Below are 25,374 nucleotides of genomic sequence, written 5' to 3' on the forward strand. Positions count from 1 at the left end.
ATACTGAGAAATCACCTTTCCCTGTTAGAATAAAGGATCATGCTAAAGTTTCAACCGACAACTCTTGTGTCGCGTGTGAAAAATACAAGATTCAATGTTAAAAAGGGCTTCTCACGAGATATTTTTTGTCTTTTTTACACTAGCTACAAAAAAATTTGGTTTTGTGTGAAGCTTTGGCTTGCACAAATAGAATATCGAGATATTCGTGTCGAAATTTTGTTTGGATTTTTTTACATTTTGAAATGTTTTTTCTGATGGCTCCCATGTGCCAAAGTGAATTTCCGTTCTAGTCTTCATTTCTCCAAATTATCATATCATATTTATTCTTACCAAAATATTGAATAAGATCAATGCTACCGATGAAATTTATCTATGCATTGCTCTTTTTGGTACATTTGTCTTGTATCATTGTACTAACATTGATAGCTAGTTTATGTAGCATTACTCTCCACTTTAGTTTTCTTATCCTCCATTTATTTCAATAATCTATATCCACTCTTAATAAATTATAAAATAAAGATAATGCTTATGAAAAAAATTGTTGGTGAATTTCTTGAGTTATGCCTCATCGACATGAAGAAGAGATATAGAGAGCCGGTGATAACTACCAATGTTGGAACCCTGCGATCATATTATTTATTTCATATATTATTTTTCTCTCATGTACTGCCAAGTTATTATTTATTTATATTATTTTTCTCATGTATCGCCAAGTTATTATTTCTCTCTGAAACAAAAGTTATTATTCGTCTCTCTTATACTGTCACATTTGGATTCACACTTCTATTGTATGCTGATGTGGCAATAGTCCCAACACCTTGTATACACACGTCTGTAGGCAGTACTGTATCCATTACGTATGCACATATATGAGTACCATATTGGAGCATTCTACGAGTATCAGGATGGTTGTGTGACAAGCCAGCGACTACGAGGACTAAACATGCAATTTACTAGCGGCGGCCTGGATCATCCAGATCCCGGCAAGGATGACGGCGGCCCGTGCATGAGAGATGGAGGTCTTCAATCAGATCTGGGTGAAAACCTGCTATTGGCTATTGCCAAGGCCGACGATGGTGACGATGTCCATGTCGTTTCCTTCCTGAAGGCATCATCGAGGAGAAGTTCAAGGCCACTCTCTGCTATCTCTGGGGGAAACCCTGGATCAATAGATCGGATGACGGTGGCTTTCTGGTGTCGTTTCCCCCTTGGGGGCGTCATTTTTGAGGTGCACACGGGCTCGAGGGACTAGAGGACGACGTCTTTGGTGGAGCGGTGCTTCATTTTACACATCAATGGTGGCGGATCTCGGCGGCGTGGCGCTGTGAAGATTCGACGTCTGATGCGCGGCGATGGACTCGCGCAGGAGGAGGAAGCTGTCTGGCATCATGGTGGCGTTGATGGCAGAGAGGCCTGGCAATGTCGGTCTTCAGTTTTGCTCTGGGGATGGACCGGGGGATGATGAAGATGACGACCCTTGCAGCGTGCGGTGCTCACAGGAGTGTGCCAGATCGGTGTGGGACCCAATCCAGGTAGTGGCTTGGATGGAACACCCGGCTTTAGATGTTAGGCTTTGGTGCGATGTCTGTTTGTTACTAGGCCCGGATATTCGGCACACCTTCATCAAGAGGATAGTAGTAGCAACGGTGTTGTCAAGATGATGGCTTCAGGCTTATTGATGTATCACCTTATATGGTCTTTGTGAATAATTAATAACATGGCTATATGCATAGTTGAGATGCAGAGGTCAGGAGTACATCCTTCTTTTAAAAAAAAACTCAAAACGAGAGTACTGTACTTGTTTTGTGAAAAGTATAACCGGGAAGGGTCTGAAATCTACCAACAAGCCTGAAGGCACAAGTGCTGTCAAAAAAAAAAACGAGGAGAGGAGAAGTGGGGAGTGCCGAAACTCATCGGCGTCCCTTCCACACCCTGGGTCCTCAGGCGGCGGCGGCGGAATGGCGGTGCCGGCCTGGATGCGGAGGCAGATGGACCAGATCCTCGAGCTGGACATGGAGGAGCTCGAGGTCGAAGAGGTCGACGACTCCGGCTCCTCCTCCTCCTCCGACGTCGCCACCTTCCTCAGGTCCAGCACGCCCATCCGTCGCCCCAATTTTACCATTTCCTCGTGATTACCATCCCACGCCCATCTCTGGGGTGTGCCTTCTGCCCTTCTCACCACTCTGAACTCGGAGGCGGTGGAAATTGGGGTCGGGGAAGGTTTTCGAGCTCGAAATTGATAGTAGAAACTGCTGCCGAGATGGTCGGTAGGCAATGGCGCTCATAGGTTTCGATTGCTCCGAATCTATTTGGTTTAAGGTGATTTGGCACCCAAAACTCGTAACATTCTGGGTATACATCAATTAGGAGTCAAGGTTAAATAGTGGTATTCCCCTTTGGGGGTGAATGGACGATCTGACGGTAGGAAGACTGACGAAGTAGTTTATATGGTGTTCACAATTTCTCACACTTGCAGCGATTCCGTCTGATGATTAGATGCGCCTTCTCCCCTTCGTACACCATTTGGGGGTTTGGTTTGAGCAGTGGCTTGCAGCCCTCATGATTTTGCTTGTTCCGGGAATGGATTGAATTGGGCATCAGCACACCATCTGTTATAAGCTGCTAGTTTGAAGATGATGAATGGGGCCATCTCACTGAAATCACCGGATGATCCCATCTACGATGAATTGACCTGTCCTAGAACGTGGTGATTTTTTCAAACCAATTACACCATGCGCTATTAGTCCACTGAAATGTACCAATTCTCTGATTAATTGTTTAACTATTTTTTTATCAGTTAGTTCCATTGATGTTTATGAGGACATTACTCTGATCCTTTTCCTCATTCTTCTATCACAGAAATACTCATGGAGATGGAGAGACTAGCACTTCTGGAGAGTTTACAGTCAATATGTCTCGGGCTTCCCTGAACACATATGTTGGTGGTAAATATTAGTGCTGATCTTAGCATGTTGTATCATGCCAGCTGCATAGTTTTGAAGTCTGTTTATATGACAGAGATTGATGATACCCGGGGCAGATTTGCTTTCTTGGATGGCGGTGCACTCCTCAGTTTACCTATGCTTTCTCTTCAAGGTAGCATTCCTACTGACTCTTCATTCTAATATACCAGGACATGGGAGCTTATCTCAAATTGATCTGACTACACCGTCAATACATATTTAGGTGTTTCTCTTTATCAATAGCTGATCTATTTGTGCTTAACATTAACTGCATAACTTAATAAAATTATCTCATCTGTTATAGTTTGTCAATTCCATGGAAATGAAATTGGGAGCAAAAGCTCTTCAATTATCAATTAGAGAATAAAAAAATCATCTATTCTGAACGGACGAAGTACAATTGAGGTTCAATACACATCTGTGTCATCCTTCTGTTTGTCGCTTACAAAGCCATGCCTTAATGGCTGGCATTTACAGCGTAGCAATTTTATTCAATTTTATGGCATACTTTTGCAGGATTTGTTTTGTTTCCTGAAGCTACCCTGACTCTTAGAGTAACTCAACCTAGATTTGCAGCAGCTGTTGACAAGGCTATTAACCATGTTGATAATCCATGCATGATAGGTGTGGTGAGTGCTACTTGCTGTTCTTCTGCCGTGTCTTATTATAGTTTTATTTTCTGACAGTTCTCCAACTTTAGGTTCATGTCTACCGACACGTAAATGATGGGCATCATGCTATTGCTTCAGTTGGCACAGCAGCGGAGGTGTTGCTTCTTTTTCCACAGATCCTTTCCGTCTTAAATCGTATATGTTGTATTGTGGTTTGGTAATTCATCTGTTATTTGTTTATCTTTTGTTTACATATTATCAGTTCATCAAACGTATGTTTTTATTTTTGGTGTATTTCGTTGGTTGAACTATTTTTCTAGAAACACCCAGCTAATGCCAAGGCTAAGACGTTGCATCTGTGGATGCCCATGGTCCCCTGTCACCTGATTGATATACATCAAGGGAAATGATGATGTCATAGGACACATCCATTCATTAGTCATCATTACTAGATAGTGCACATGGTATACACTTGCCGAGTTGATGCTTGCAAATATCTTAATGGAGCAACCTGTCACTATCATGTTTCAATCTAATTTACGGGTTTGTATGTTAATCAACAGAACATAATCAAGCACAAGTATGCACTACATATATCGTTCGTATATTAGGCCTCTTCCAATGCACAGGTGCTTAGTTGGGGTGCTAGATGCATTAAAGCGTTTAGGAACTAAAGTCCCCAATGCATAGGTGCTTAGTTTGTTGTTGCTTAGCTTCCTTCCTTTAATTGTTCAACAACTAAACTCTTCCATGCACAGGGCAAACTTCTTTCATTTAAGTGTTTTGCATAGGTCCACACGCTTGGCATTGGTTCTTCCTGGGGTCACCAAACTCCTCTCTCTCCTCTTAAATACTTTGCCACATCAGATTTTTTGCCTATGTGGCATGCTTAGCACCTGTACAACATGGAGCACTGGGAAGGGCCTTAATGTGAATGCGTGTTCTATGTCTTGTATTATCCCAAACTTTCAAGGAAGACAAGTGTACTATGATATGCTATCTGTTGCTGGAGTCTCTTTTTTCATCCTCAAACCATTGTTCTTCATCTGCACTGTGATAAGTTCTCAGTAATAAGGTCTTGTGCTTTTATTTGATAACATAGATACTTGAAATTAGGCGATTGGATGATGGCTCGACAAATGTTATCACTCGAGGTCAGCAGCGGTTTCGCCTTAGGCGCAGTTGGGTCGACATCGATGAAGTAGTAAGTTTTGACCTGCAGTTCTCTAATGCTATGAGCCAGAGCCATGAGGGTGCAACTTCCTTCCTTCCTTATTTATTTATTTACTTGACAGCCATGGGGTGAGATCCAAATCATTGAAGAAGACATGCCTTTAAGAACTCCGAGGGATGCATTTGGACAGTTAGCTGCAAGTAATACCTTCAAGCAATGTGATTCATCAGTGCACAGTTTTGGTGTATCTTGTTTCAAGCAAAAAGATCTTATGGATTCTGATCTTGATTTGGATTCTCTGTCATGCACTAGTACTTCAAGTGACCATTCAGTAACAGATACAGGAATATACTATTCCTCAAATGAAGATGAATATCTCATGCCTGAACTGTCTTGGCAGAAGCATGGTTCTGTGAATGAATTTGGTGCATTAAGTCAGCCAGTCAAGGATACCACCATCGGAGATGATGATGATCTTTGCTTTGCATCCCCTGAATCCTTATCAACAGTGAGAGAGAAAGATGCTGGACAACAGAGACAATACCGTGCTGCTTATAATTCAAAGATGGCTCCATTATCATTTTGGCCCCGATGGGTTTACAATATGTACGATTCATCTTCACTTGCACGCAAGGCTGCAGGTACGAGTTATTTCACCTCTTCTTTGTCGTCATGTAGCAAACCTTGTCCTTATTGTTGTATGTTAATTTATTTTTAATCAGATAATATTCCTTCCATTTCTGTCAGTATGTTAAGCTGTGATTAGACAGTACCGTGCTGTATGCATGACCTTAGCTGTGATTAAACCTTCATGGCAGATTTGTGGAATCAGATAATTGCAGAGCCAGGCATGGATGATTATGTGAGAAAACCAGATATTTTGTCGTTTCTTATTGGAAGCAAACTACCCGTGTCAGCGTCTATGAGACAGGAATTGCTTGACATTGATGGAGTATCATATCGGTTGCAGCGAGAGATTCAGCTACTCAAGGCCTTCAATCTCGTACGATGTAGAAATTGCCTGGTAAATGATTTATTATTTTGAAACTGTTATTTAACTGAAGTTCCTCGTATTTCAGGTTCTTTTCCCACTTCTACCTGATGTCCCAATCTTCATTACTTCAGTTCTGTTTACGTGGTTTCTTAGTATTAGCTGCTCCGGTCCTGCTTACGCTTGGTTTGTTACTTGATTTGCCTGTATCTGGTCTGCAGTTGCAACCACAATACTAGTATTTGGTATGCTGCAGCATGCCACAGCTGTGACATAAAACCAAATTACTTCATGTAGGATACTTCAACAACATTGCCACCAAAATTTCTCGCAGAGGAGGTCTAGATAAAACGAGCTGCAGTTTAATAAGTTCTGCATGTTTTGGGGGTTCATTCAGTGCTTCAGTTCGCCTTGAAAATACCAGGAAACAGTTCTGAACCTGTGTTTCTCTACCTCTGAATAGCTAAAACTCACTAGAGATTTTCGCGAGTATATTTGCAGTAAGAAAACAGCAGGTGATTTACCTACTGCAGATGTATTAAAGAGAGACACTTATGTGCAACCTTCTTTATTACGTAAAGCTGGCTATGAAGTTGAGCAAAAGGCACAACTAAATTTGAAAGAGAGAAAAATATATTCAAGGTTGAACTTTTAACTGATATGACAGGTTGAATTCTTGTTGTAGGCTCTCATAGCTAGACGGAGTGACATGGTGATACCGTCTAGTGTTGACCAATGTGGTCCTCATGTCATGCCGTTGTTGTACAAAGGTGCGCAGGAGGTGATAACAGTGCACAACACGTCTGGGCTCGCACTCCATGGCAATCCTTCTGATGCTCACAGCTGGTTCCCAGGGTATGATCCCTACCCCTCTAACATGTCATCCGTTTTCAGTTTCATAGCTTGAACTGGAAAACAGAGCGACCTCTGTGAATTCTACTCCCTTCGTCCCAAAATAAGTGTCATAGTTTTAGTTCAAATTTGGACTTGTTTAAACTAAAACCACGACACTTATTTTGGAACGGAGAGAGTACTTCTGTAATTGCACACTCTTTGTAACGCTGACACCCAGAGGAATCCTGCAGATATACGTGGACGATTGCGCTGTGTGCTGCCTGCGAGTCCAACATCGGCTGGCTGTTCAGGGCTGACAAAAGGAACCTTCTTCCGAAATCCTTCTGGGGTGTCCGCATTTCCCAAACTAAAGATGGCACACAATCGGCCAAGGACCGATCGTCCGTATGAGGTTGTGGTCGTGGTTCTCAGCATGATTCTCCTTATCTTTCAGCTGACCCAGTAACCTATCTTCGCCCGTGTAAGGCCGTGGTCAGCGCGATTATCCTCATATTTCAGCAGACCCAGTAACCTATCTTCGCCTTCCCGGAACTGCGCAACAAAGGGCCCCTTGTGCAATATCAATGTCTGCTCGTTTGAGACCACGCTGGATGTGGCCTGCGATTTTGTCTAGAATTCTTGCTCAAGATCAGACTTTGTTCAGTACACATGCTGAATGTGGTTCGATTTCATCTAGAATTCAAATTCCAGGTCGACTTTGTTCAGACGGGTACGTGGCTTACTTTACGTTGGTGTAGTTGTCTTCCCCCTTTTGAGCCCAACGTAAAAAGCTTGCACAAGACACCTTTATGATCAACAGATAGTTCCCCATAAAATGGTACTGTATTCGTCATACGATCACATCAAAAGTAAAGGATGCCACTATGATCATACACAACATGTCCGCAACTTTATTACACGATTACATAGACCTGAAACCTGGGTGTCGGCCTGCCATTATAAAGTTCATTTAAGAGTGCATAATATGATAACAAAGGAAATACGACTAAACAAGCATACATACAAAATTACAGTCTAGGTTCGACGGAACATTATTCATGGTCAGAGTATGAGGCGCCATGGCTTCATCTGTATGAACGGTAGATGGGGCTGTACATGCAGCTCTCAGCGTACTTCACCAAGTCTTTTGGGCGAGGGAGATGGCTTGCCAGTCCTGCTCGTACAGACAAGCATACGGGTTTGGTGATCGTGTCTTTCTAGTGCTATTAAAGAGAAAGAGAGCTACAGGTCTAGGAAAGAAGATTTTACCGAGGTCGTAGGCTTTTGCAGCGACTCGAGCCGCGATGTTAGTTGATATCTTCCTGATGCTGGAGAAGGGTGGATAGATCAGGCCTTTGTCGAAATGCTCCGCCGTGACCTGTTCGGCTAAGGCCTCAGCTGCCCAACACCAAAGATGAAACAAATAATCATCCAGGCTTAGAGCAGTTCAACAGAGTAGCACAGTACCATTGATTTGGAACAACACTTTGGTTCTTGTAGAATTATTACCAGCAGCAAGGACCATATCGTCTTTCACCCTTATCGCCCCGGAGATCACTACACCTAAACCAAATCCTGGGAAGATGTATGCATTGTTCGCCTGATGTTTCCACAATGGAGATGAGTAACTTCACACTATCAGAACACACAAAGCACAAAAAGCATCCACAGATAATACACGCAAACACGGGTGATTTCCAACCTGTGCGGGTACGAAAAGCTTCTCATTATATTTCACCGGATCAAATGGGCTTCCACTCCCGAATATTGCACGGCCCTACACATACACACACGATATGATTAGGCGTATGTGGTTTTCAGTGAGATGTAGCATCATGCATCTGACCAAAACTTTGATTTATCACTGATGGCATAAGGGTTATCATTAATGGAATACCACCTGACTCCATGAATATGCCTGCTCAGCTGTACATTCAGATTTCGATGTTGGGTTGGATAGCGCAAGGATGATTGGTCTCTGCATTTGATAGGAACTAGCTCTCAGTCATTGTGGGTAATGAAATAATTACAAAGGCAGGTTGACAATGAGTAGTTCTCTGGTGACAATTATCAATATTGTTAGTTCTACCTTGTTAATCGAAGACATAGCCTCGATCACCTCTTTTGTGAAACTTTGACCCACACCGGCTGATCCTATTAGTGCGGTCGGTTTGATATCCTAAAAAAAATGGAAATCAGTGTGCTGCTTGGTAAAAATAAGGTGTTTACTGGAACTTTGGAACACTATTTTTTTTTTGAAGAGAACTGTGGAACACTATGTGCGCAACGGTTGTATGTGCGCCCCTAAAGTAGAGTTCTAGTTTTGCACCTTGATGGCACTTAAAAGGTCTTTGACTGGTTCATGCTCATGTGCATATAGCTTCTTGAAGGGCTGTATAGAATCTTTACGCGAACTCACGATCAATCCCTGCAAACACAACGTGCATCATTTACGGACCGGTTATCAACACATGGAAAGAGGGGGGGGGGGGGGGGGGGGGGGGGGTACAGTGATATTACCTTTGAATCAACAAGCCAGATGTTTTTGTGAGCCTCTTCCTGTGAAGTCTTGGACTGGAACACAACAGCCGAAATATTTTTTGAGCAGAATTAGTAACACACTCTCCAAAGCACAATCAGATGAGGTTAAACCAGCCAACTACCTGCATGGATATCTCCAGAGCAACTAGTTCAGCAATGCCTGTACCAGCCTGCAAAGAATAGACAGTTGGGCTTTGATTTATACTTACTAACTTGGCAACGACTCAGAAACCATTACATAAATTGTTCTGAAAACTGATAATATGAGCACATATATTAGGATGCATTTAAAGAATGAAAACAAGAAGCAACTTGAACTAGTACTATATATTATACTATCAATCCTTCATCTAATTGTTTTATAGACAAGTCTTCCATCTGTTACTGTTTTTGAATTGAAACCTCCCTAACAAATCTTCACTTAACCATTTTAAGGTTAATAAGAATGCAAAGCAATCTGTCATGTCGCAGCGCTGGTAGATGCTTATACACTTGGCAGCAGTCAGAAGCAACCATGATGAGCAATGCATAACCAGCCTAGTACGATGTAAGATAAACTGACCTCTCCGGCACCGAAGAATAAGAATGTGTGATCAGCTAAAGTTCCACCAGCAAACTTCAGACCAGCCATAAGGCCGGCAAGTACCACCGCAGCCGTTCCCTGTGAATACCGCATTTCCAAAGTTAACTTCTTTACCGTTGCACAGTACAGTAGATAATAGATAAGCATACAGAAACCAGAAATCTGGTCCCAAAACCTGAATATCATCATTGAAGACAAGATGGGTCGCCTTGTACTTGTCGAGAAGGGCAAACGCATTGTGGTTTGCAAAGTCTTCAAACTATAAGAAGTCGAAGAAGTTTCGGGTAAGTGGCCATGCCAGTAGCTCAACTACAGATCAGAAATGAGGGTTCTTCCTACTATTCGCATACCTGGACAAGAACCTTCTGCCCATAGTTCTGCTTCACGGCAACCATGAACTCATCCAGAAGCTCAGTGTATTCCTAAATCAAGCAGGCAAAAGAGATGAAACATGAGGGACTGATTGATGGCCATATTTAGTTAACTGACTGCGCACAGCCAACGTAGCAGAAGTGGAACCTGGCCGGTGGCTCTTCTTTGCCGTAATCCAATGTAGAACTCATCGTTCAGTAGCTCTTCGTTGTTCGTCCCCACATCAATGGTGATGGGTAAACACTGGCACGCCAAATGGAAACATGGTATATAGTTGCATGAAAATTATGAAATTGGTCATTGCAAAACAGAGCAAGACAGAGTCCAAATTCCAAGTACTTACAGCAGATGGCCTGACGCCACCAAGGGCCGTGTACAGCGCAAGCTTCCCCACGGGAATTCCCATGCCCTGCACATGATGGAATTCCATTCCTGGTCATTCGTGTGATTTCATCGAAATTTCATTATTGACATAATTGTCTTTCGGTCAAAATATTTCAGCAATTTCTGTAGTACCCACAAATTCAAATTATTGTTTGAAATTTCAAAATATTTGATTGGATCTCAATCAGTTTCAAGTGAAAATTTCGGTGCTTTGACCGAAATGAAAATCAAAATCACTGATGAATTTCGTCTATGGCTAAAATATTTCTGAAACTGAAATCCAAAACCATGTTAATGGTAAGCACCAAGCCAATAACTTTCAGTTAAAGAAAATAATTCCGTGACTGACCTGACAGCCAAGATCTCCGAGGCCTAAGATGCGCTCGCCGTCGGTGACAACGATGACCTGAATACTCTTCTCCGGCCAGTTCCTCAGCAACTCCAGTACTCTCCCCCTAGCATCAGCAACAGGAACACCACGCAAGCGTTTCACTCACTTGATACAGAAACTGGCCTCCGGCCATGTGAAAACTGAAAACTTAAGTGAAATGATCAGACACGTACTTGTCTTTGAGACTGATGTAGAGACCTTGCGAGCGCCTGAAGATGGAGCCGTACTTCTGGCAGGCCTCGCCGACGGTGGGCGTGTAGACGACGGGGAGCAGCTCCTCGACGTTGTCGATCATGAGCTTGTAGAAGAGCCTCTCATTTCTCTCCTGCAAACAAACAGATCAGCGCATCAACGCCAAGGGTGAAAGATGACATGCCTAAGAGGATGCACGCATGTCCGGAGAGAGCTGAGCTGACCTGAAGGTCCATGAGGAACATATAGCGCTGCAGCGGGACCTCGAGCTGCCGCACGTTCTGCAGCAGCCGCTTCTCCTGGAGCTCCTGGGGCAGGATGGCCGGAGGCAGCAGGCCGCGCAGGTAGTGCGCGTCCCGCTCCTTCTCCGTGAAGGACAGCCCCTTGTTGTGCCGCGGATCCCTCAGCAGGGAGTGGCCACTGCAGATTGATTAACCAAGTTCTAGGTAGTAAGAATCAACGATCGACGGCGAGCAGAGCACCAATGGAACAAGGTGGCCGCCGTATGCGTGTATGTACCTGGCGATGCAGACGGCCCACGGCGTGACGGGCTGGTCCTCGGTGGCGCGGTCCTCGCCGTAGGCGTCCTCCACGCCGCCGGTGGCCACGCCCGCCATCGCGGCGTCCGCTTCCTCCCCCGATCGTCCCGCCATGGTGCAGTACGGCGCCGCTCTCGCTCCTCCGAATATGCTGCTGCTGCACTGACGCGCCCACGCCGCTCTGGTGGTGGATGCAATGCGAGCCAAGCTGCTGCGTCGTAGCCCGCGCATAAAGGGGGCGCCAGGAGGAGGAGGAGAACTGGAGAAGCACCAGCGCAGCGCGGTGCGGTGCGGAGGACAGCGAAGACACCGTCGCCTCTTGTCCGGGGACACGTCGCGGGAGAGGCCGCGACACGTAGCCCCACGGTAGGCCGGCTCTAGAAACTCTGCGGTGCCAGGCCGGGCCGAGCCACCTGGAAAAACACAGGCCTTTCCAAGCCCGGCCCGGCCCGGCCCACTCGATCCCCATCTCAAAACCCAACCCGCCCCGTCAGCCTGCGTGCGGCACTCTCTCCTCCTCCTTCCTTCCTCCATCCGGAGCCGCGCAGCCAAATCCGAAGCAGAGCAGAGCAGAGAACCGCCATGAGCCGCGCGCTCCTCTCCCACATCCTCCACCGCCCGCCTCTCCTCGCGTACGCGCGCTCTCCTTCTTCCCACCCTCTCTCGTGCGCCCTGAACGCCTGGGCTGTCGGAGCTGACGCTGATACTTTTTTTTATGTCTCCCGCCGTTTGGGCTTCGCGCGCAGGTCGAGGAGTGGCGTCCGAGGAGGAGCGCTGCCTTCCCGCCTCCGCGCTCTCCGCCTCAACTGCAGCGCGGCTGAAGCAACCGCCTCGGCCGATGAGGCGCCTGCTCCCCCGGCGAGGAAGTAAGCCCCGCCCGCGCCTCTGCCCTCGCCCCTGTGCTGTTCGACGTAATGCGTCTGCTAGGCTCTGCTCCTCCGGTTCGTGTTCGTGTAGTTTCGTGCGGCGCGAGGACCTTGGGGCACACGTGATTGCCTGCATTCAAGTTGGAGGTTAGGTTACGCGGACGACGCTGCTTTGAATTGTGAATGCAAATATGCAATGCCGGAGAGTGTGCTTCAGTTGTGCACCGCCGGTGTGTGATGCAATGCTACATCATGATATACCAATGCATGCCTTTCCACATCTGTTGGAGGGTTGGAAATGCCTACGCATGACTTGCTAGAATTGCTGTTGCCGACTGCAATCTACTTCATGCAAACCTTACAGAGAATACCTGTTTTGGATGGAGCAAGCTGGGTATACCAGTTAGGCTTCACTTCACTTTTCATCCCACCCTACTCATTGTTGCAGTAATCATTTGGTTTTCTGTGCTTAACATGTGCACATAATGCAACCTTAAGTTGAACATAAAAATCAGACATGTTCAATAAGCCAATGCCAACTTTTCACACTAAGCAGCACTGTAAGATTATATATGAATGGCATTATTCATTCACTACTAAGAAATCCCTTGTAAGTTTTGCAAAGAAAGGGAATTCTCGACCTTTTTTATGTGTATATACCACTTCCCCTATTGGGGTCTCATACCAGTATACAAATCTCATTGCAACTCTCTGTAGAGCAATAAAATGTTGATATTATTGTCATGTTTAAATATCCTGATGTTGAATTTGTCCATGTTGATATTTGTATAGCAAGGTCACATGTAGCTCTGATAAATCCATTTACTTGTTTCTTCTTTTCTAATTCGAACAACAATCTATGTGCCTACCCACTGCAGGAAAAGAGTAGTTTCTGGTGTACAGCCAACAGGAATGGTGCACCTTGGAAATTATCTTGGCGCTATTAAGAACTGGGTTGCACTTCAGGTACTGCATATTTTAATTTGTAACTGCATTGTTCTATCAAACTGTATTGCAAGTGTTTTGGCTTTACTGTTAGTGTCTCAAAAAGAAAATTATCAAAGCAATCAAACCAGAAAGTATTAATCAAACAATGTAACCGCAAGGCTGGTTCAGTAATGATATTCCTCCACCTTCATCTAGTTGAGATGTGTTTCAACAACTACTTATCCAGTGCTGAACTAATAATTCATTTTATCTATGTTTAACATCTTCTTACCCTTTATTTTTTTGATAATTCCTTGCAGGATTTGTATGAGACATTCTTTTTCATTGTGGACCTGCATGCGGTAAGCATTTCATGGCCACCCTACAACAAAAGCGCTGTGTAGTATGTAGTTGGTTGTGAATAACCTATTAACACAAGCTAGCTATCGGGTATCGGCATTCCCTTTCTAATTTATTCAGTGCTTTGATCAAACTGGGATGCTTCATTTTACCTTGTATGGTTGGATACCCGTCTAACACAAGCTACAACTGCAAGATTTTTGTGTGATACCTGAGGTTCATCACAACGTCTAATCAGACAATATGAAGTACTTCCCTTACAGTACAAGAAGTATAAAAAGCACAGCCTCTGTGTTAACCAAGCAGTGTTAATGCTGTATATCTGAACTACAGAGTTCTCTTACAAGAACACAAGCAGCTGCATAATGTTCATGTTTGACTATTTTTATAATATTTTTTTTAAGATTTATCTTCATGATTCATTTGGCTAGCTGCCTAGCTTAACATATGATAATTTATGTTTACCACTATGTTAAAAAATGTGCAGATTACTTTGCCATATGATGCACCAGAGCTATCTAAAGCTACAAGAAGCACCGCTGCAATTTATCTAGCATGCGGCATTGATAGCTCCAAGGTTTGCTTTGCATGCTTAGTTATGCTCTGTTTTGGTGTTCCTGCTAGTGGATAGCTTTCTGGTGCTGAACGTTTTATGATACTTTGTGTGTTTCCAGGCTTCTATTTTTGTACAGTCTCATGTCCGTGCCCATATTGAGCTGATGTGGCTGCTGAGTTCTTCAACTCCTATTGGTTGGCTGAATAAAATGATTCAGTTCAAAGAGAAATCACGCAAGGCGGTGCGTCATTCGCTGTATGATAGCTTCACTGTCAACTTATGATTTAGCTCTCATAAATCATCATAGTGCAGAAGGAATTTTAGAAGATGATAGTTCACTTCACAAATAGACATGTTTCCTATGTTGTGGAGATTATTTGGTAGTCGAAAAATAGCGCCTTTGCAATTCAGGACGGATATGAATAACCTGCAGTCAAAAAAAATCTCTACACCAATAATATGCATTGATATATGTTCCCTTGTGATTTATAATATCCTACTGAGCAATGAAAGGAAAGGGAAACACTAAATGTAGTGCTCCTTACAGTATACCGATTAAGAATACTGGTGCTCGTTGTCCACTGATGTATGATCATATTTACATGACATCATTCTTGCGAGAGTAGTTGCATGTAATGATGACTAGACCTTAAGTTATTAACTTCTACACTTGAAGGATTCAATGCACTGTTGAATCAGGGGTAAATATTCTTCTTATAATATATTACTATTTTCTTTGATATGTCATATGTTGTGTCTTATAATTCTTTATCACGTGTTTCGGTTTGTCATCAAGATTACACACCAAAGTTTTTCTGTACTTCGTCAAAATTGTTAGTTCTAGCCTTACCAAGCATTAGTTCCATATTTTTAGTGATCAGATGAACCCAGGTTTTATTTTATGCATGTCAAACGAGTCCATCTGCAACTTCCATCACGTTGTTAAATTTGTTAGATTTCATTAGAAATGTATTGCATTGCTCATGTTCTCTTAAATTACCAGGGTAATGAAAATGTTGGAGTGGCACTTTTGACGTACCCTGTTCTAATGGCTTCTGACATCCTTCTGTACCAGGTAAAGTTTGTTTGTGTCTACCATTTTGTTATGTTAGTCCTAGTGTAAAAGCTTTGCATTATTAGCATATAATTCAACTTCAACCTTTGTGCTTTTACACTGCATTCCTTGCATTGATCTCAACAATAGCTGGTTTGAATGGTTGCAGTCCGATTTGGTACCTGTTGGGGAAGATCAGACACAACATTTGGAATTAACTCGTGAAATTTCTGAACGTGTAAATAATCTATATGGTGGAAGAAAGTGGAAGAAATTGGGAGGGTGAGAAAAGCTAAATATTCTGTACATCTTTTGCGATACCAGTAGCTGTCTCAGCATGATAATGTCATGTCTATGTGTTTGCAGGAGAGGCGGTTCATTATTTAAGGTGGGTGTAGTCAATAGTCATGCGTACACATGGTTTGGCATCATTTCAAGATACAACACCTTGAGCGAAGGGTGTTATGTACCTTTTCTTACGGAACTTTCTGGGTTATATGTTTAGGTTCCTGAAGCCCTTATCCCTCCAGCAGGGGCCCGTGTGATGTCCTTAACTGATGGCCTCTCCAAGGTATCATTTCTTCTAGTCTAAAGTTAATACAACACCTTGTATCATTTCTTACCTGATCACGAACTAAAGTTAATACTTCTCTTAAGCTTATTATACTGCTAGTCTAGATGTTCCTCCTTGATCACATACATAGTATTTGCAGAGCTGATTCAATGCACATATTCTAGTTACCTCCTCAATATAATGTATGTATATGTATGTACCGTACTACTGACATTCTGTTTATTGATGATAGATGTCGAAGTCTGCTCCTTCAGATTTGTCTCGCATTAACCTTCTTGACCCAAAAGATGTAAGTTCAGTGTAATATGAATTCAATGTTCTGCTTTTGTGTTATTTTCTTCCATCAACTGACCGTGTTTATGTTTATAGGTTTATGCAATTTGATTTTATCTGATAGATCTCTGACGCTTTGCAGGTGATTGTGAACAAAATCAAACGCTGCAAAACTGACTCGCTCCCTGGGTGTGTAGTCTCTCCTTCCCCCTCTCACCGCAATTTGAGTTAAGATAGCCGTTGGTAACGAATTCATGTCATTCAACTTGTACACTCCAGCTTGGAATTCGACAACCCAGAGAGGCCGGAATGCAAAAATCTTCTCTCAGTCTACCAGATCATCACTGGAAAAACGAAAGAGGTCACTTTTTCATGCTTGAATAGTACACCTGCTCAGCCAGAACATGAAACAGGATCTCCTGCACATAGACCAACATCATGTTGATAGAGAACATAATTTACCCATTTGGTTTTTGCAGGAAGTTGTTAGTGAATGCCAAGATATGAACTGGGGGACGTTCAAGGTTACCCTTACGGATGCCTTAATTGATCATCTGCAACCTATTCAGGTCTGATAATCTTTAGTGTTTGTGTGGTCTGATCATGTTCACCCTATCCAAGTATACTTGACCATTGTACTAGGGATGCAGGCAGACGCGCCCGCATCATCCGCATCTGTCCACCAAAGAAATTAATACAGTCCGCATCATGCATCAGCCACTAAAGTGCTCCCTCCATCCCATAATGTAAGATGTTTTTTGACACTACATTAGTGTTAAAAAGCGTCTTACATTATGGGATGGAGGGAGTAGTATGTACGTGCTTTAGTTAATTCAATCTCCAGTGGACGGATGCGAAGATGTGGGCGGTCCGCCTGCATCCCTGATTGTAACGTACACCCTAATTAGTTAACCAAATTATTCTCACTTGTATAATTAATTTAGTCTTGCATATGCTCCCTGGTTATTACATTCATCTTTTCACCTTTCTGTAGGTTCGATACGAGGAGATCATGTCTGATCCAGGTTATTTGGACAATGTTCTGCTAAATGGGGCAGGGAAAGCTTCTGAGATAGCAGACGCCACCCTCAACAACGTCTACCAAGCCATGGGTTTCTTGCGCAGATAGCATATGTAGAACATTTTTTATAACTGCACAATGCTAGTTTTGCACTTGTTGGCCTTTCTGCTAGTGGTACTGATAAGCGTTTTGTTTGATATGCTTGGATTAGCCTTTTGTTCCTGGTTATTATGGACACTGTTAATAGATATTAAAAGGATTATTTACTGAAATATAATGTCCAAATACCATCTCTGGACAACTTTATGGTTATTTTCTCAAAGTTACATGTGTGGTTATGGTGATATAGCTTATGCATGAAACATTTGCAGACTGTATGCTCCCTGCTAATTGAGTCAGCAGAGGAAAAAGCTTCATGTCAACCCTCCACTTAGGACTAACGCGGCTTGGCTGATGACTCTAGCAATCCTGTGGATCTCATGCTGTACAGATTGCCAGGACTCGGAGGTACTTGTTTTCTTTGCAGTCTGAATGGCATCATCCACACCTGGATACACTTCCGCTCCATAATCGTTGTACAGTGAAGGTCCATAAATCTGTGTGATTTCTTTTCCGTAAGCATGACGGTATGTAATGAACCAACAACGCATTTTACCGAAACCACAACAGCTTACCATGTGTTTGTACCATGGTCTCCCAGACAGTCCTTCCCTCTCTGTGAATGCCCGTTCGGTCATCATCAGCCGGTCATTCAGATCTCTTACCCTCAACCGGTCGTTTCGCCACGGGGACCAAAATTTCCATGTTTGCAGAGCCTAGTTAGCAAGATGAACTTAGAAAGCAAGGGGTTATGACTATGACCCAACAACAACAGACATCAATACCTGAAGTTCAGAATCCACTTTCAGCACTGCTCTATTGAGCTGTTTGATTGACTTGTGGAGGGGAGATAAGCTGACAGGCATTCCTAGTACTCTCTTATTTATATCCACAGCACCATTCTGCAAAAGAGAGAGCTACTGTCACGATCCTCCAAATTTATATACTCCTAATTGCTGACAAAAGATGCTCAGTTCTGAAGAAGTTGCTCCATGATTTATGGGAGAGTTCCCAAGGACATGTTACCTCAAGCTCTGTTACATAAGAGCTGTAGTTGAAGGGTAGGATCTCCTCATCTGAAAGCCTCAAAGCAACAAGCCCCCATATGCTTGCCACTACAAGAAGAGATGATTTTAGCTTAAGTTTTGGCTAGTGGGCTTATGCAAGTGTTCTGCAAATGCAACGAAATTTACGACACCACCATATTTCGATGATCAACTCAATCGAAAGTATACATGACAGACACTTATTCACTTGGTATGGTTAAGATGTACGCTTCACATGTTTTAGCAATGTCCCATACCAAGTTCCTGTTACTCCCTAACTTTTTGTGTTGTGCCTCCTGCTGGATAGGCACATACAAGTTCCTGTTTGCAATGGAAGTCCAGAAATGTGAATAGTGGGCAGAGGAGCACATGGAGACCTATGTTGACATCGAGCTTGTCATCTTAGGGCTGTCACAACAAATAAAAGAGCAGCTCGAAGACAAGCTGCTAGTAGAGAGGGGTGTAATGTCATGGGTAGACTTGAAGGAGGACGATAAGAATGTGATTTGCTAGGAAAATGGCACATCTCCAACGATCCCCAATAACAATTTTCAGATTATTGGGGATGGTTGTTTTCGCAAATCCACAATAACCCCATCCCCAATTGCATATGGGCCTCACTTGTCAATGAGATATTTTTTAGAAAGACAACGACGGAGAAACGAGGGTGGTGACACGGTGTTCGACAGTGGGCACCATGGTATTGGGTAAGAGGCAATTCCCCCTCTATATTGGGGGAGTTTTTTTTTAGAAAGGAAGTTAAACCCCCGGCCTCTGCATCAATCAATGCATGCAGCCATCTTTATTAATTATTCCACAAAGGTCTGACAAGAACATACATCAATTCATTTGAAGCCACCACTCACACGTACAAACTCGATAATGTGGAGTGCTCTCACTCCCCATATCTAAAACCGGTGTCGTCGCCGATCCATCCGCATAACGTATCGGGACCAACAGCCGGTGCAGGCTACCTAAAGCGCACACCACATGCACACGTTTTAGAAGCCGTCATCATCATCAGACCACTGACCCATCTTCAGGAGAGATATCTGCATCATCCTTGCCAGTTCGGACATCCGTCAACGCCACCACGACGCCCAACGGCACCGCCGCCCTGCGCTTATCCGCCCAGACGCGAAGACTCTGGAAGATCTGTCGTGCGTAGCACCTGCCAACCAGGCATGACTCAGCGTAGCACCTGTCGACCAGGCATGACTTGATAGCTCCACCGAAGCTCCGTGCAAGACGAAGCCGCTCCACCTCCTGCCTCCGTCTTCCAGTGCTGCTCCACAAACGATGCTCCCAAGAGAGAAACGGCACCGTAGTATTGCCATCGTCAGATCTGGAAGACCAGATCCTAGGGTTTCCCCCGAAGCAGCACGAGTGGGTCAACAACAGTTACACGACGATGCCTTCATCAAGGTACGACGCAAAAACACCGCCATCGCCCGCCAACGGCTCGGTATTCACCGGCAACTATGTCTCCCTGACTCGTAGCCGGGACTAGATGACGAATCCCGAGATCCGACCACCCAGCCGCAGGCCGACCACCTCTGACGGAAGAGATGACCACCACCGCCGACTGGACCGGTCAGAACAAATCTGAACGGAGGTGCCGCCGCCGCGACCACCAGGCCCTCCACGCCGCCGCCGGCGATCCAAAGCGCCGCCCGAACGGGGTTGGCCGCCTCGCCCGCAGCCTGCGCCGCCTCGCCATTGCAGATCGAATCGGGCATGCCTCCACACAATTCGGGGCCCCGCACAACCCCAGATCCGCGGGAGAGAGGCAATGTCCTCCGCCACCGCCGTCAGCCCCGGGCTTAGACCGGCGGCGGAGGAAGGGAGCAAAGAGTATGTGCCCCCGACGGCTAGGTAGGGCACCGCCAACCAGTTGAGCTAGGCTCACTCCCCTTAAAAACCTGGTCCTCAAGAATAAATAGGAACCTAAATTCGCCACCGTGTGGATTTGAACCCAGGTGTTGGGTTTGTACATCCACTCCCCCAACCATTTGAGCTAGGCCGGGGAGTTGGGGTGATTTATTGATGATCACCAATAAGATGGGACGGGATTGGGGATCTATTGGAGCTGATTTTTTCCCAACTCCCTAAATACATAAAAATGGGACAGGATTGGGGATGTGTCGGAGATGCTCTTATATTCTTAGTGCTCAAGTCTGAGTTTTCCCTATAAAAGGCAAACCATACACTATCAATCAAGCAATGAGAAGAACAAACTAGTAAAGATACCTTGCACACCAGCCTACCCTTGCTCATCGGAGCCATAAATCCAACTTTGTTATGTTCATCGGTCTTAAGACCGCTAGTAATTTTAGCATAGGTTCGTTGCTATGGGGTACCTGCGACATGCCTGCGGAACATGGGATCTCCATACTTCTCCATCCATGTGAAGTCATCATACAAGCTATGGTACACTGCGTATCCTGCAAGCAAGTAGCACGCTTATTCGATTTGATCTAGTAAAAGAATTCACAATCATTCAAGTGCAAATAACAAAACATTTCAGGAATGTAACTTAATGAACATAGGCAGATAAAAAACATAAAACAAACCTGACCCAATAGCCATGTCGACTGAAGGAATACCAATATGTTGAACAAAGGCAGAATAATCTGATCCTCCACCTCCTAACCTTCCAATCTTAATAAATAAGTGTGTCATCAGAAATCTTAAACTTGCATCTAGTATAGCAAAAGCATCACACGCCTGAACTTAGAAAAATGGAAACAGAACCATGTCTAGACTATACACAATATTCCTTGTACATGTGCAGTGCTCAGAAAACTGACAACAAATTTGTGTGGCAAGCTTTAGCTAACACTAAGTGCTTACCAGAGAACTATCAGAAGCCATCCACATGTCATACAGACTTTCTGTTCCATTATCGGGATTTTGAACCTTCCTCGAAAAGAAAGAAAACACAGAATATTAAGAGAAATAGAGAACCCTCATCACTAATTTCACTTTTTTGTTTTTTATTAGTTTGGGGTCTAAAGGATTTGTTGTTTGTTGTTGTTGTTGTTGTTGTTGTTAGAGATTCCTAGTTTCCTATGGACAACAATTCCATTACACAGTAGACTATTCTTTCTTTCAAATGTATATCAATTATAAGCAATGACAAAACAAGCCGAGCACAGGCTAGAGAGAAAGGAATTTACTGATTGTAAATTAGTTGCTCGATTGTCCCCTAGGCATAATTGCATGAGCCATGCATTTCAAGTCGCTTGTAGTTTTTGGCCACGTACGAGTTACTGCTTGCAATTGGTGCCTAACTAAGCCAAAACATAGAGCAAGTTGGTATATATACTAAACTCACCAAAGTTTGCCACATTTTTTTTCTTTTTGCCAAATTTGTGTAAGGTTAGATCATCAAAATTGGAACCACTTTGGTTAGTCTAAAGGAAATTTGTGCCACAGTTTCCTAGGTTATTGACATGTGGGACCAAATGGATGCCTAAGTCAAGGTGTGGCAAATTGTGGCAAGGTTTGGTTATGAACAAAAAAAGGACTTGGCCAAACTGTGGCTTGCTACAAAGACCTCCAGATCTTCTCACGTAAATGCTATGGCACCATGGAAGAAAGCGGCCCATGGCGGGTCGGATCTGAACCAAACATTACTGTATATTTTTGCTGTTGACAGAAACGACATGTCTGTTTCAATTATTATACCTTCTTACTCGCTTGCTTAAGCAATTGATCAAGTTGAGGAGTGGCTGACGCGTCAACTCCAGAACCAGACACCCCAACATCTACATTCAGGTAAGCAACAGTTCTTGAAGTTAGCATTGCCCTGTTCTCTTCAACCCATTCTGTGGATCCTATCTGCAATTTTGTAAGGAAATTAGTATGAAAAGGACAGGTGAACTGCTTTATAATAGTCCAAGGGAGAGGGAGGGAGAGAGAGAGAGAGAGAGAGAGAGAGAGAGAGAGAGAGAGAGAGAGACCAATCCGTACTCTTCGGCATCCCAATTACACAAAATGATGGTCCGGCGAGGTCTCCAACCCTTGGTTTGTAGCTTAGACAACCTTTCAGCTAGCTACATTCAACTTAAGTTAACAAGCCAATGTGTTGCACCAAATCATAAGTAGGCTACACCAAAGGGGTGGCATAGAGCAACTGAATATGTCATACCTCAAGCAAGGCTGCCGTTCCGCTGTTTGGGTCAGCTGCCCCAAATGTCCACGCATCCCGATGGTTGCCAAGAATAACATACCTGTATGTGCATGATAATTATTACTGGGTATGTAGTTATCTACGTACTGAATTTCTTTTACATGCGAAATCATCAGTGCTGATAAACAGTTGAAACCTAAGATGGTGCTTGGTGTGATGGTGTCTGTCTCAAAATTGCAATCCAAGATATCTCTAAACAAGTACTCTCTCCGTAGTGATCTAAACGCTCTTATATTTCTTTACGGAGGGAGTACTGATGAAATGTAGCTGAGCTTCTCTGTGATTCAAGCCATCGGATTTGGACTCGGTTCACTTGGTCACACTGTTGCCGAGAGTAGGGCGTTTGTTCGGCATTGGAGTGGAATTCCCACTGAAGCGAAGTGTTTGGCCAGAAATAGAAGAAACGTGGAGAGTTTTACTTACCTATCTGGTTCTTCTTTCCCTTCAATCACCGAAATAACATTCTGAATAGTAGCTATCGTCTCATTCCCCTGGAAAGAAACACACAAGCATCACTCAAGTCAGTGATCAGGAAGTGGAACGAACCAAAAAGAGCAAAGGCAGATCTCATCTCCTTGACAGTAACTTACTGTGTAGGACAGATTGAGCACCGCCGGCCCGGGCCCGAGGTGGTAAACCGGCGCGCCCTCGCCGCCTTGCCAATCCTCTGGCGCGACGTCCCCGCCGACGAGCCGCAGTATCTCCTCCCCGTCCCTTCCCGACACCGGCAGCGCCGGTATCCCCGGCATGTCGTCCGTGGCCATCGCCTCCGCGATGCTCACGCGCTCGCACCCTTCCGACGACGCCCACATCGGCGTCGTGGGGTCCCCCACCCCCTTGAACGTGCTCCCCACCTGCACGCCGGTCGCCGGCATCCACGGCCCATCCGGAAAGGCCTTCCCCGGCGTGTAGTCCTTGGCGTCGGTGAATATCACCGCCGCCGCCGCGCCAGCGTCACGGGCGTTTATCACGATGTCGCCCCGGTACACCTTGCCGTAGCGCGCGAGGGCGACCTTCCCGGTGACGTTTACGCCGCGGGAGGCGAGGTAGGCGTAGTCCTCCGTGCGGCCGTAGTTGGCGTAGACCACCTCGGCGGCGGCCGAGCCGGACGCGGCGTAGGCGAGGAAGGTGGGGACGACCTCCGCCGAGGCCGCGGCGTAGGGGTCGCCGGGGTAGGTGTCCTGCACCAACGCGAAGGTGGTGGTGGCGTGGCCTGGCGCGGAGAGGGAGAGGGAACGGCGGACGGGGTAGGAGAGGAGGACTTCGTAGGGCGTGACGCGGGTGGGGAAGGAGAGGGAGGAGAGCGTGGAGACGACGTGGTCGGCGGCGAGCGCGTTGGCCTCGGTGCCCGCGAGGTGGGGACGGACGGTGAGCGCGCGCAGGTGCGCGGCGGCGGTGTCGTTGCAACCCAGTGAGAGGAAGAGGGATTGGTAGTAGGACGGGGCGGGCGCGACGAGGAGGTGGTAGTAGGTGGCGAACAAGGCGCCGACGAGGAGAGGGAGCGGGTGGAGCCTCGCGGTTGCCCGGGGAGGAAGAGGAGGAGGGGAGGCGGGGATGAGCGGGGTAAGCAGGCAGGAGTCGTCGTCGCCGAGCGGCGGCGGCATGGCGGCGGCGGCGGCGTCCGGCACTGGCGAGGCGGGGTAGTCCGGTAGTGCCTGGCGTGTGGTGGTGCGGCGGGAGAGCCGGAGTGGAGTGGGTAGTAGAGTAGACGCAGGGAACGGTGGCGTTTCCCTGTCTTCCGCTGACATCTGGGTCCCGGTGCGATGTTTACGTTTTATACGTTATCTTTCGCTGTCCTTGGTACAGCGTGGTGTGTGCTTCCTGGAATAATCGTGCAATACGTTTTCGACCTTTGCGACGAGGTGGGCTGGCTGGGTGGGGTAAGACGTGGATTGATTCGGATTGGGCCTTTGTTTATGGCTTCATTATTTGAGGGTCCATTTCCGTTCCTAGGCCCCCTATATAAAAAAAATCCGTTCCTAGGATTTTAGTCAAATATAATAGGTTTAACTATAAACAATTGAAAATGTATCAATGTACTCCGTCCAATATACTTACAACATCTGAAAGATCGTGGATGTCGCCTGTGGGGTGAATAGACGCTTTAAAATAATTATGATTTAGGCTTAAACAAATGCGGAATAAAATTAACGTTTAATTTGTCAAGTACAAAAGCTAAAATGACTAGGCTCACCTATATGCACCGACAACTTATGTTAAACAAGATAAGCAACTAAGTGATAGTAAGATATATAACATGAAACAATATGACTATCACAAAGTAAAATGCGTAAGTAAATGGCTCGGGTAAGAGATAACCGAGGCACTCGGAGATGACGATGTATCCCGAAGTTCACATCCTTTCGGATGCTAATCTGCGGTTGGAGCGGCGTGGAGGCACAATGCTCCCCAAGAAGCCACTAGGGCCATCGTAATCTCCTCACGCCCTTACACAATGCAAAATCCCGTGATTCCACTAAGGGACCCTTGAGGTTGGTCACCGAACCGTACAAATGGAGACACTTGGGGCGGTCACCGAACCCGTATACTTTGGCAATCCTTGGAGGCGGTCATCGGAACACGTACAAATTGCTCGAGGCCATCTCCACAACCTAATTGAAGACCCCGACACTTGCCCGAAGCTTTACACCACAATGATTAAACTCCGAAGCACAACCAACCGTCTAGGGCACCCAAGCACCGAGGAGGAACAAGCTCTAGGGTACCAAGCACCCAAGCTTCTCAACTTTCACTTCCACATATCATCGTGGAGAACTCAAACTGGTGTAACTGATGCAACGACAAGACCATACAAATTGGTCATGTCC

General features: G+C 45.2%; 4 protein-coding genes across 6 annotated transcripts; 2 read left to right on the forward strand and 2 right to left on the reverse strand.

Moving 5' to 3' along the window:
* Positions 1-1,859: 1,859 nt before the first annotated feature.
* Positions 1,860-7,152, forward strand: LOC123061945 (uncharacterized). Its single transcript, XM_044485237.1, has 10 exons — positions 1,860-2,086; positions 2,860-2,945; positions 3,019-3,096; positions 3,480-3,592; positions 3,664-3,729; positions 4,677-4,778; positions 4,870-5,389; positions 5,567-5,772; positions 6,425-6,594; positions 6,825-7,152. Exons 1-10 carry the CDS (start codon positions 1,959-1,961, stop codon positions 6,982-6,984), a joined length of 1,629 nt encoding a protein of 542 aa, XP_044341172.1. The 5' UTR covers positions 1,860-1,958; the 3' UTR covers positions 6,985-7,152.
* LOC123061943 (NADP-dependent malic enzyme) lies at positions 7,009-12,592 on the reverse strand. 3 transcript variants are annotated; one of them, XM_044485235.1, is made up of 19 exons: positions 11,556-11,916; positions 11,261-11,456; positions 11,018-11,169; positions 10,803-10,908; positions 10,413-10,478; positions 10,217-10,312; positions 10,048-10,119; positions 9,873-9,956; positions 9,677-9,775; positions 9,237-9,284; positions 9,094-9,147; positions 8,903-9,001; positions 8,663-8,752; positions 8,474-8,551; positions 8,276-8,350; positions 8,083-8,173; positions 7,843-7,971; positions 7,317-7,414; positions 7,009-7,191 (listed from the first exon to the last, which is right to left on the reverse strand). In XM_044485235.1, the coding sequence occupies exons 1-19, from the start codon at positions 11,804-11,806 to the stop codon at positions 7,024-7,026; spliced, it is 2,052 nt and encodes a 683-aa protein (XP_044341170.1). In that variant the 5' UTR covers positions 11,807-11,916; the 3' UTR covers positions 7,009-7,023. The 3 variants fall into 3 exon arrangements, 2 of the variants coding, with proteins under 2 accessions (XP_044341170.1, XP_044341169.1); XR_006429416.1 differs by lacking the exons at positions 7,009-7,191; positions 7,317-7,414 and adding exons at positions 7,465-7,524; positions 7,598-7,747 and having other exon boundaries at positions 11,556-12,592; XM_044485234.1 differs by lacking the exons at positions 7,009-7,191; positions 7,317-7,414 and adding an exon at positions 7,465-7,747 and having other exon boundaries at positions 11,556-12,592.
* A 1,620-nt stretch (positions 12,593-14,212) lies between these two features.
* Positions 14,213-17,518, forward strand: LOC123061946 (tryptophan--tRNA ligase, chloroplastic/mitochondrial). Its single transcript, XM_044485238.1, has 11 exons — positions 14,213-14,305; positions 14,403-14,539; positions 15,288-15,359; positions 15,508-15,620; positions 15,705-15,726; positions 15,844-15,909; positions 16,145-16,201; positions 16,328-16,374; positions 16,465-16,546; positions 16,665-16,754; positions 17,180-17,518. Exons 3-11 carry the CDS (start codon positions 15,333-15,335, stop codon positions 17,312-17,314), a joined length of 639 nt encoding a protein of 212 aa, XP_044341173.1. The 5' UTR covers positions 14,213-14,305; positions 14,403-14,539; positions 15,288-15,332; the 3' UTR covers positions 17,315-17,518.
* LOC123061944 (probable glutamate carboxypeptidase LAMP1) lies at positions 17,451-24,268 on the reverse strand. The gene is made up of 12 exons (XM_044485236.1): positions 23,137-24,268; positions 22,970-23,037; positions 22,505-22,586; positions 22,317-22,409; positions 22,042-22,194; positions 21,205-21,270; positions 20,925-21,012; positions 20,712-20,795; positions 18,332-18,420; positions 18,091-18,207; positions 17,881-18,021; positions 17,451-17,802 (listed from the first exon to the last, which is right to left on the reverse strand). The coding sequence occupies exons 1-12, from the start codon at positions 24,148-24,150 to the stop codon at positions 17,620-17,622; spliced, it is 2,178 nt and encodes a 725-aa protein (XP_044341171.1). The 5' UTR covers positions 24,151-24,268; the 3' UTR covers positions 17,451-17,619.
* Between the last annotated feature and the right edge of the window lie 1,106 nt (positions 24,269-25,374).

Source organism: Triticum aestivum, chromosome 3A (assembly GCF_018294505.1).
Source record: "Triticum aestivum cultivar Chinese Spring chromosome 3A, IWGSC CS RefSeq v2.1, whole genome shotgun sequence".
Classification (NCBI taxonomy): domain Eukaryota; kingdom Viridiplantae; phylum Streptophyta; class Magnoliopsida; order Poales; family Poaceae; genus Triticum; species Triticum aestivum.